General features: G+C 46.3%; 1 protein-coding gene across 1 annotated transcript in view; it reads left to right on the forward strand.

The window, feature by feature from the left end:
- The window catches only part of Atp6v1c1 (ATPase H+ transporting V1 subunit C1), a 47,159-nt gene extending 37,265 nt beyond the window's left edge, over positions 1 to 9,894 (forward strand). The window contains exons 9-13 of the mRNA XM_051159493.1: positions 4,086 to 4,178; positions 4,289 to 4,382; positions 5,428 to 5,525; positions 7,566 to 7,692; positions 9,028 to 9,894. Coding sequence (XP_051015450.1) covers positions 4,086 to 4,178; positions 4,289 to 4,382; positions 5,428 to 5,525; positions 7,566 to 7,692; positions 9,028 to 9,123 — 508 coding nt within the window. The 3' untranslated portion in view covers positions 9,124 to 9,894. The remainder of the gene's footprint in view (positions 1 to 4,085; positions 4,179 to 4,288; positions 4,383 to 5,427; positions 5,526 to 7,565; positions 7,693 to 9,027) is intronic.
- The last annotated feature ends 299 nt before the right edge of the window (positions 9,895 to 10,193 follow it).

The following is a 10,193-nucleotide window of genomic DNA, read 5'->3' on the forward strand; positions in this document are numbered from 1 at the left end:
GCAAACATGAGCAGTGGGCTGACTTCCAGTTCCTTCTAGGCCTCATGACATCTGTATAACAGGAGAGCAAACAGTTGGATCATCTAGTTGCATCTAGTAGCTGTGGTGCCCATTGGGTTAAACTAAGCATCCTGGCAGCCATGGTCCTGGCAGACACTGCTTCTGGAGAGAGTGCAAGTCTGGATGTACTCATGAAGAAAGAGATGCTACCTGGATTGTCAGGGTGGCTCTGCTGGTAAAGGTGCTTTTCACTGAGCCTCATGACCTATGTGGTAGAGTTGTCCTTTGACCTCCAGGAAAACACCATGTGCACATGCCTACACACACACACACACACACACACACACACACACACACTCTTTTAAAATGAGGCATGATTTTTTTCCTTTTTGTTTGAGACAGGGTCTCAGTATGTAGCCTTGGCAGGCCTAGAACGATAGAGATCTTGCCTCTGCCTTCCAAGTGCTGGGATTAAAGGATGGCTTTTGTTTTTTAACCCGTTTCCCGTCCTTGTGGTTTTTGTTTTGTTGCTCTCCCATGGTTTGAGATACCACTGAGGAAGATGCTTGGTTTCATCATGTTTGAAATCTGCTGGTTGCCTCACACACAGGCTCTAAGAAGGTTGTACCTCTGGAGTCTGGTGCAACTCTTTACCAAGCTGCCTTCATCCTTGGGCTCTCTAGGAACCTGCCCTTGCACCGTGTTCTCATGTCCACGTCAGCCCTTTGTTTGCACGCTGTTGATTCCCTCCAGTTGTGCTGGCTCCTCTGCTGAGCCTGGACTGCAGTGCTCACGTCAGCCATTCTCCCTTCAGGTGAACTTTCTTGTGTTGGCCCACACAGGCTCATATCTCTGAATGCTTAGTCACCAGGGAGTGGCACTGGTAGAGAAGGGGCTGGGGCCTTGTTGGAGGACGCGTGTATTGGGGTGACATGCCAAGACTGCTCTTTGCTTCTCTGCCGGTGGATCTGGGTGTAGCTCTCACTGCTTTTCCAGCACCATGCCTGTCTGCATGCTGCCATACTCCCTGCCATGTTCCCTACATGATGGTTAAGATTAAGGACTGTGCTGCTGAAACTGAAAGCCAGCCCCCAGTTGAATGCTTTCTCTTATAGGAGTTGTGTCGGTCATGGTGTCTCTTTCTAGCAATTAAACAGTGACTAAGACACTGGCCTTCATAGCACCAGCCTTCCCTTATAGTTTCAGGACTCTTAAGTTTCCTCCTGTGTCCTGTCCTGTCCATAGTTTTGGACTTACCTACCAATCCCTATGGGCTCCCCATGCAGTGCACCTGGGACACAGTGTGATTTACCCAGTATCAGCCCAGCTCCTCATTTTTCTTGAAGTATAAAGTAGCAACAGTGTCTGCCCCGTGATCCACACCAAAGCATGGTGGTCCCTCATCGGGACTCCTTTCAGTCTACTGTCTGGTTTTTGGGCGTTTCTTGTTTGCTTGTTTTTGAAGCATGTGACGTCGCTGTTTTGTAAACAACAACAACAATAATAAAGGTCAGGCGGGCTTTACATGGCTTGTTCTGCTTTAAACACCCTCTGCCTCTGGCTGCTGCTGCCGCCTCAGCTCAGGCCTGTGTGGTGTCTGGCCTGTTGGTGGCTGTGGCTTGGTCTCCTTTAGCCTGCCCTCATGTTGCTGCCATTTTACCTTGCCATATGCCAGTCTGTGAGTCTTGCTTCATACCCTGCTTTTGTTCCTAATCTCAATGCCCATTAACGCCCCCCTGCCCCTCCACTTCCCACCACTGCTGCCTCTTTTACCTCCTACATTTCGTTTTGAGGCAAGGTCTCAAGTAGCTCAGTCTGGCTTGGACCTCGTGACCCTCCCAAGGTGCTGAGACCATGGGTATGGGCCACCACACCTAGATTTTGGGTTACCTTTGAGAAATGCTCTCTTGGTAGCCCAGACTAGCTTAAAGTTGATTGCACGGCCCAGGTTGTCCTTGAACTACTGGTAATCCCCTTGTCTGAGCTTCCCAAGTGTTGGGGCTATAGGTATGATCCATCACATCCAGGTTTATTTGTTTTCAACTAATTTTCTTAATTAAAAAAAAAAAAGGACTGTGTTATGTGTGAATGTTTTGCCTGAGTGCATATATGTTTACCACATGCAGTCCTGGTACCCAGGGAGGTCAAAGAAGGCACTGGCTCCCCTGAAACTGACCATGTGGGAAGCCAGCCTGAGTCTCCTGCAAGAGCAACCAGTGCTCTTATCTGCTGAGCCATCTCTTTAGCCCCATTAAAACCTTTTTGATAGATCACTGTCCACTTACGTTTGAAAGGCAACAGGGACAAGAACGAGGTGATCAGTTCTATAGGGTGTGGAGTAGAGGAGGCTGATGTGCTGTGAGTCAACTGATGTCAGGGGTGAGGACCCCGAGGCGTCTGCCTGCTTTGTGCTGTGGAAGTGGCCTCTGATACCTGCCTGGCTGGTCAAGAGCCAGGGCAGACTGAGTTCTTGGTTTGGTTTTTTTTGGGGGGTGGGAGGCAAGGACAGGGCGGTTAAGATAGGGTCTCTTTGTATAGCCCTGGCTATCCTGGCCTCACCTTGTAGACCAGGCTAGCCTCAAACTCACAGTGATCCATCTGCCCCCACCTCCCTAGTGCTGGGGTTAAAGGCGTGCACCACCACCACCTGGCCCAGATTCAGTTCCTAGAGCTAGCTTTCAGATGATCATGGTAGTTAGCACCTGAGTTTACTTGGCTAATGACTTCACTGGGCTTCTGGGAAAAATGAAACTTAAAATACCTTATCTAACTTTATTTTATTTCTTTAAAGAAAGTATTTAAATTCCTCAAGTACCCCAACAGTTTCATCAGTCTTCTGGTTTAAGAAGTACCGCATTATAAGTAAAAACTAGGAGGCTAAAGACATGACTCTGGTTCCAAGAGAACTTGAGTTCTGTTACCAGCACCCACATTGAGTGCCTCACAACTGCCTGTAACTCCAGCTTTAGCATCCAACACCTTCCTCAGGCACGTGCAAGTGCACTTGTGAGTGAGTGTGTGTGTGTGTGTGTGTGTGTGTGTGTGTGTATGTGTGTGTGTGTGTGTCCTGCATAAAAGTAATCTTAAAAACCCTAAACATAACTAGGCATAAAAAGAAAAACCACAAAAGCAAAGGCCACAACGTAAGTTCAGAAGGCGGGTATTTTGTGGTTGTGCACCTGTGTGAGCAAGCTTGGATGCAGGTGAACATTGGAAGATCCCCATTGCCCAAACGGCAGAAGGTCCTACTCCTCGGTAGCATCGCCCCGCCAAGGGTCTTGGCTGTTGAAACGTGCTCAGCTCTGCTCCCTCCATAGTGAGTCAGTAGGTGTTTCTAAATCAGGGTCATACTGTCGGCCATATCGTTGCCCTTCCAAATAGTGGCCTTCTCAAGGTGTTACACGTTTCCTGGCAGTTGGTGTCTGGGAAGGTCTCAAAAGTGATGTCCATGGGAGTCTGCGGGGAGTTGTGAGCTCACTGACGCCAAGAAGCCTGAAAGGACCCAAGACACAGACGTTCGGAGCTGCTGAGACTGTTGCTTGTGAAGTTGGGGTGTGCTGGGAAATCAGGGGTGGATGAACACCTGGCCTATGAGTTGAGTTGATTGCAGTGCAGAGTGGCCAGGTTGGACTGGAAAGAGGAAGAGTAGTTCGTGACACAAGAGACAGCATGAGCCGGGAATGGTGGCGCACACCTTTAATTCTAGCACTCGGGAGGCAGAGGCAGGTGGATCGCTGTGAATTCAAGGCCAGCCTGGTCTACAAAGTGAGTCCAGGACAGCCAAGGCTACACAGAGAAAACCTGTCTCAAAAAAACCAAACCAACCCCCAAACCAAAAAAACCCAAAGACAGTTGGACCAACCAGGCTGACGCTGGAAATTGAACAGCATGCTTTAGCACGTGGCTCAGATCATTTTATTAGCTAGTAAGCGTGGACGGTGTGAAGGCGTCTGAGCCAGACACCATCATGACAACCCATCGCCTTCCCTGCTGGGGGCGGTGCTGATGAAGTGAGGAGGTGCCTCCCCAGCTTCCTGTTTCGGACTTTGACAAGTCTAGAATTTAACATGACTTTCCCTCTTTAGTGTTCTTTCAGAGGACCAAGACAGTTATCTTTGTAATGTCACCTTGTTTAGAAAAGCAGTTGATGATTTCAGACACAAAGCCAGAGAAAACAAGTAAGTCTGTCTGTTTGTCTCATATATATGCAGAGATGCATGTGCATAATTTAAACTTGTTGGATTGGCTCTATATGTTGTGGACAAGTGTGTTTTTCTTTCATGTGTAGGTTCATAGTTCGTGACTTCCAGTATAACGAGGAGGAGATGAAGGCAGATAAAGAGGAGATGAACAGGCTGTCTACCGACAAGAAGAAGCAGTTTGTATGTGCTGTCCTCAGCGTTGTCAGGCTGCAGCACAAGACGAAGTAGCATTTCCTGTCTTTGACTTGGAAAAAGACAAAAGTTCTGGTTTTTCCTTTTAAGATAATTTGTTTTAGTTACTTTATTGCTTCACTTCTTTCATATCCTAGTCCAGGTGGAGCTCACTGCGTGGCCCAGAGCCGCCGCCTTAAGCTCTTGGGAATTCTCCTGCCTCAGCTTCAGTGTTGGGATTATAGGCAGCAAGCAAGCCCCAGACCCCTCTGTCTACACTCCTGCAGCGCTGCGGTTACAAGGATGTGTGGCCTTTCTTTCTTTTTTTTTCTTGTTTTCTTTTTTTGTCTTTTCCTCATTGGTTCAGGGTCCATATTTGTCACAGCAAACTATCTTTCCCCTGAGCCATTGCTCTCATTTTGCAGTCTTTTCATTGGATTTTTTTTAAGAGCTTGTTGTAATTTTGAATCTTAGGAAAATTGGAAAATATATTTTGGAGATACTGAAAGCCTGGAAGTGTCGGAAAGAAACATTATGAAAAAACAGTTTATAATTTGGTGCTAGAAAAATGTGTTGGGCCTGAAGATGTAGTCTAATAGAGTGCTTTCCTAGCACACAGAAGCCACGGTGCCACTGAGAGAAGCTGGTTGTGGTGCTATATACCTGTAGTCGCAGCATTGGAGGGTCAGGGAATTCTAGGTCAGCCTTGGCTGCAGGAGAACTTGTCTCAAAAAAAATAAAATAAAATTGCCGGGCATGGTAGCGCACACCTTTAATCCCAGCTTGGGAGGCAGAGGTAGGCGAATCACTGTGAGTTTGAGGCCAGCCTGGTCTACAAAGCGAGTCCAGGACAGCCAAGGCTACACAGAGAAACCCTGTCTCAACCCCCTTCCCCCTCCCAGAAGTCACATAAGAGTGTGAAGTGAGGTAATGGGTGTCTAGTATAGTATTTGAAACATTCATAATGTGGCTAGTCACATCTTTAAAGATGTTTGATTATCTATTGCCATTTACAAACCAATTTTGTGGTAATTTTGTGTATTTCTTTTTAAAGGGACCCCTTGTGCGGTGGCTTAAAGTGAATTTCAGTGAGGCGTTTATTGCCTGGATTCATATAAAAGCATTAAGGGTTTTTGTCGAGTCTGTTTTAAGGTAAGAAAATTCACTGAGAAAGTTGGAGTTGCAGAATTCTGTATACCTCGTTTTATGACATAGTCCAGCCATAGGAGGATGATTTGGAACAGCCAGAGGGCCAGTTCTGAGGCTACACAGCCTGTCAAGCCCGTGCTTATCTTTTCCTTTGACACCAGGTTCAGGAAAAGAACCTCCCACTGCCATGCTGTCTCTCACATATAGTCATACACAGTGAATGAGGGTAGGTCTGAGCAGTTAGTGACTGCACTGTTGGTACAGAGTGTGCTGGTGACTGTGTCTAGTTGGTATGTGTATCAGCTGCTCAGCATGGCAGCTTGTTTTGTTTGATAGGTCTCTTCCAGGCTGACCTTGAACTCAGTTTGAGCATAGGCCGGCTCAGATTTTGATCTTCCTGCCTCAGCCTTCTGAGTGCCAGAATAGCAGGTGTGAGCCATCGTGCTTGCTGTCCAGAAATTGCTGTGTAAGACAGACCTCTAAAACTCATCATCAGAAAGGCCTGCGCTCTGCTGATACAGTGCAATCTCGTAAATACTGAAGCAGTAACTCAGGGACTTAGGGCGGTGATCGTGTGTTGTGCACTGAGTGATTATGGGGGTCGTTTATTTACAAGACTGAAGCTGCCCCACAAACTCCAGGACTGTGTACAGTGATGGACACTCTAAGCAAAAGACTATGAGCTCCATAACTAGAGATGCACCACCATTTAAAATACGTTTATTTATTGTGTTTGGGTATTTTGCCTGCATGTATGTCTATACCACAGTGCATGAGGGTGTCAGATCCTCTGAAACTGGGCTTACAGATAGTTGTGAGCTGCCATGTGGGTGTCGGGAATTGAACTCAGGTCCTCTGGAAGAGCAGCCAATGCTCCTAACCCCTGAGACATCTCTCTAACTCCATGGGACCACCATCATTGTTTGTTTGTTTGTTGTTTGTTTAGTTTTGAGACAGGGTTTGTCTGTGTAGCCTTGACTGTCCTGGACTCACTTTGTAGACCAGGCTGACCTTGAACTCACAGAGATCCACCTGCCTCTGCCTCGCTGAGTGCTGGGATTACAACACCACTGTGTCCTGTCTCACCATCATTTTTGTGGTCCTTGTGTCAATAAATACATTGGTATGGCTGGGCGTGGTGCCACATGCCTTTAATCCCAGCACTTGGGAGGCAGAGGCAGGTGGATCACTGTGAGTTCGAGGCCAGCGTGGTCTACAAAGTGAGTCTAGGACAGCCAAAGCTATCACAGAGAAACCTTGTCTCGAAAAACCAAAAAACAAACAAACAAACAAACAAACAAAACAAAAAACATTGGTATGTGGCATATGATTTGTAGTTAGTGCAAAATGAGTTATAAGATACTAGCTGAGTTGGGTGTGGTAGTGCACACCTTTGATTCAGTCGACAGGAAGCAGAGGCAGCAGCTCTCTGGGTTCCAGGCCAGCCTGGTCTACATATTCAGTGAAAGCTTGTCTTCAATAAGAAGGGCAATGTTTGTTTAAAGTGAAGGTTTCTCAGATAATTTGCATGTAGTTTGATGTACAGCATAGACTTTAAGATAGCTATAACAGCAGTTGTGTGGAGGCCCTCTACACATGCTTTACAACTCACTTAAAGACTTGTCTGTAGCTGTGCTTCTCATTTTTAAATTTCTTAACACATTTAAAGTAGGCATGGAAAGTCTCAGTTTTTAATTATAAACATAATTCTAGCCCTGTATTGTTTTTATGTATTGGGCATACTCATAGATTATGGTGAAATTGAATATTAATTAATTCCAAGTGACGGGCTTATGTGCCTTCCCCTCCTCTGCAGCCCAGCAGGCCTCAGCTTTATACAAGCCCTCACCCTCCCCAGGGCTGGGATCGCAGGCATGAGCTGCCGTCCCGAGGCGGCTCACAGGGCTGTGTTCCCATGCTAGTGTAAGCAGACTTGTAAATGGGTTACTTGACATGAAGAGAGAAGCAGGCGAGTGTTTGTTGTACTAAAGAGAAAGTGCCTGTGTGTGCTTGGCCTGCATGCTGTTTCTGCTGCTTTTCAAGGTACGGCTTGCCGGTGAACTTCCAAGCGATGCTCCTGCAGCCCAGTAAGAAAACAATGAAGAAGCTTCGAGAAGTGTTGCATGAGCTGTACAAGCACCTGGACAGCAGTGCGGCTGCTATCATCGATGTGAGTTCAGTCGGCCTAGGGGCGAGCACTTGGGAGCCACAGAGCACGCTGCACGAGTGTGTGCAGAAGGACGCACACATGCCCCCTGAACACGGCCGTTGGGGTTCCTAGGAGAGCTTTGTGTGTTTATATACCAGCTGCAGCTGTTCTTGGTGTTTTTAGGAGCTCATGGTCTTGTGTGTATCAGATGTTTATAGTTGCAGAAGTTCAGAAACAACCATTGCGTCTAGTTGTTCTTAAATTATAGATTGCAAAGAGGAAGAAAATATGAAATTATTTTAATTTTGTTTGATAGAAATAATGGAGTCAGTAGATTAGCAATTATTTATTTATTTATTTATTTATTTATTTATTTTGGGAGGGCGCACATGGTGTGTGTGTGTGTGTGTGTGTGTGTGTGTGTGTGTGTGTGTGTGTAACTTTTCCTTTCACCTTGTGGGTCCTACTATTCAAAGTCAGGCCACCAGGAAGCTTGCAGCCAGCACTGAGCCATCTCTTTGATCTCTTTGGCTCAGACGAACAGACGAACATTTTGAAGGGAGTTGTCATTTGTCTAAAATGGTTTTGAAATGTTAGGTTTGTGGGTGTTTTGCCTGCGTGTATGTCTGTAGCAGTGAATGCCTAACAGCCAAGGAGGCCAGAAGGAGGAGGCAGATCCCTAGAGCTGGGCTCACCGTGTGAGCAGCCACGGGGACAGGGAACTGGACCTGGGTCCTTTGGGCTCCTTGTGCTGCGTCAGCACCACAGCCCGCCTCAAGTCTGCCAGACAGACGGCAACAAGCAGCACGCGTGGTGGTGGTGTCGCAGCGTGTGTGTGGGCCTTTATTTTACAGTTTGAATTTCCCAATCTTGTTGGTTTTCTCTTTACATAAGACGACAGTATCTGATGTATCAGAATGATGGAAATTAGAGACAGTGACTTGCTAGCTTTTCATAAGATCGTGGAGAAAATAAGAAGCCTAGGTCTTCGAAACAGACTTCGCTCCCAAGTAAATTCTTACAAGGTGCAAATAGAACTTGAGTCTTTAAAACCACACTTGGTTTATTTAGATACGACATTTTGTAAAGCCTTTCCCCCTAAACCCAAGATTGAAAAGGTTACCTTTTGTAGTTGTACACAATAAAGCCTGGGGAGGCCGCGGTTTAGTCACACAGGACTGTGTGTCACAGCTGCTCGCTGTGTTTCACAGCGTGACTGTGCAGGCTCAGCTTCCTCAAGCACTTAGAGCAAAGTGAGCACGTAGCTGAGGTTAAATTAGTCTCAGTGCACTCAGCGCAGACGGTGCCCATGAAGGGCCTGTGCGTGGCTAACTGGCCTTTGTGGTTTCTCCATAGGCTCCAGTGGACATTCCTGGCCTGAACCTGAGTCAGCAAGAGTACTACCCCTATGTGTATTACAAGATTGACTGTAACTTGCTGGAATTCAAGTAAATGAGCTCCTCCCCCGGTCAACCCTGTCCTGTGTGGCTGTGCTCACAAGGTTAGCTCGCACAGCTCCCGCGCCCTTTGCCTGCTCTGTGCCCTTTTCCCCAGGTGGATTTTCTCATGTGGTCCATAACTCAACATTTGCTGTTTAATGGGAAAAATATATATATATATAGTTTCTTTTTATTGATCAGGTCTGTAAATGTGTACTGAAAACAATCAGAGTTTATTTATAAATAGAATTGTTTATTTAAAGAGGTATTTTCCTCTGATATCATGGTCTGCATAATTCTGTGTGTTACTGTTGTGCACAGCCTTGTTTACAGGGAATGGCGTAAACGTACCATTTTGTTCACTGTATTTAGTAGACATAATTGCTCAGTAGTTACTAAGTCGTGATATAGAGCAATGTGACAACATTCAGGTGTGTGCTTTCAGAATCTTCCCAACACTATCTTGTCAGCACCTACAGGACAGAATAAAAGACCCTGTGCCCGGTGTGCTGTGTGTGTGACTGGAGAGGATGTCACTGCAGTGCAGGCTAATCGCAGGCTGCTGTCAGGATGCACTGCTGCCGAGAGGTGTGGACATGTGTGTCTGACTTGCATATGATTTAACTGTGCCAAATTTGGGTCAGAGCACAAATCTGAAGGTTATTTTTCCAACACATGGTGATATTTATATTTGGACGCTGGACGCTTAGTTCTTTTAAATAGAAGTGGGGCCAGTTTTGAATAAAGTGTAGCAAAACTCTTCAGTATTAGTCATTTATTTTGTCTAAGTCTTTATGTTTCTTTTCTAACATTCATAATTATAAAGGCTTCACTTTGACTTTGCCAAGCTGACATAGCCTGAAAATAGTCATTTCTGGCCTTTAAAATCCCTGAAGTGAATGACTTGGCTTAAAATCTAGAAAGAATCTAGAGTAGAATTGTGTGGTAGTGCTGTGCTCACTGCGCACACACACCGCTTTGCAAGTGCGAGAATGGCTCTGCGCTGCGCTGTGTCTGCTAGAGAAATGCCCGCAGCCGTGACTTCCATCCTCAGGGGGAGTTTGTGGCTGTTTTCCATGTCCA

This window comes from Acomys russatus, chromosome 17 (assembly GCF_903995435.1).
Source record: "Acomys russatus chromosome 17, mAcoRus1.1, whole genome shotgun sequence".
NCBI lineage: Eukaryota > Metazoa > Chordata > Mammalia > Rodentia > Muridae > Acomys > Acomys russatus.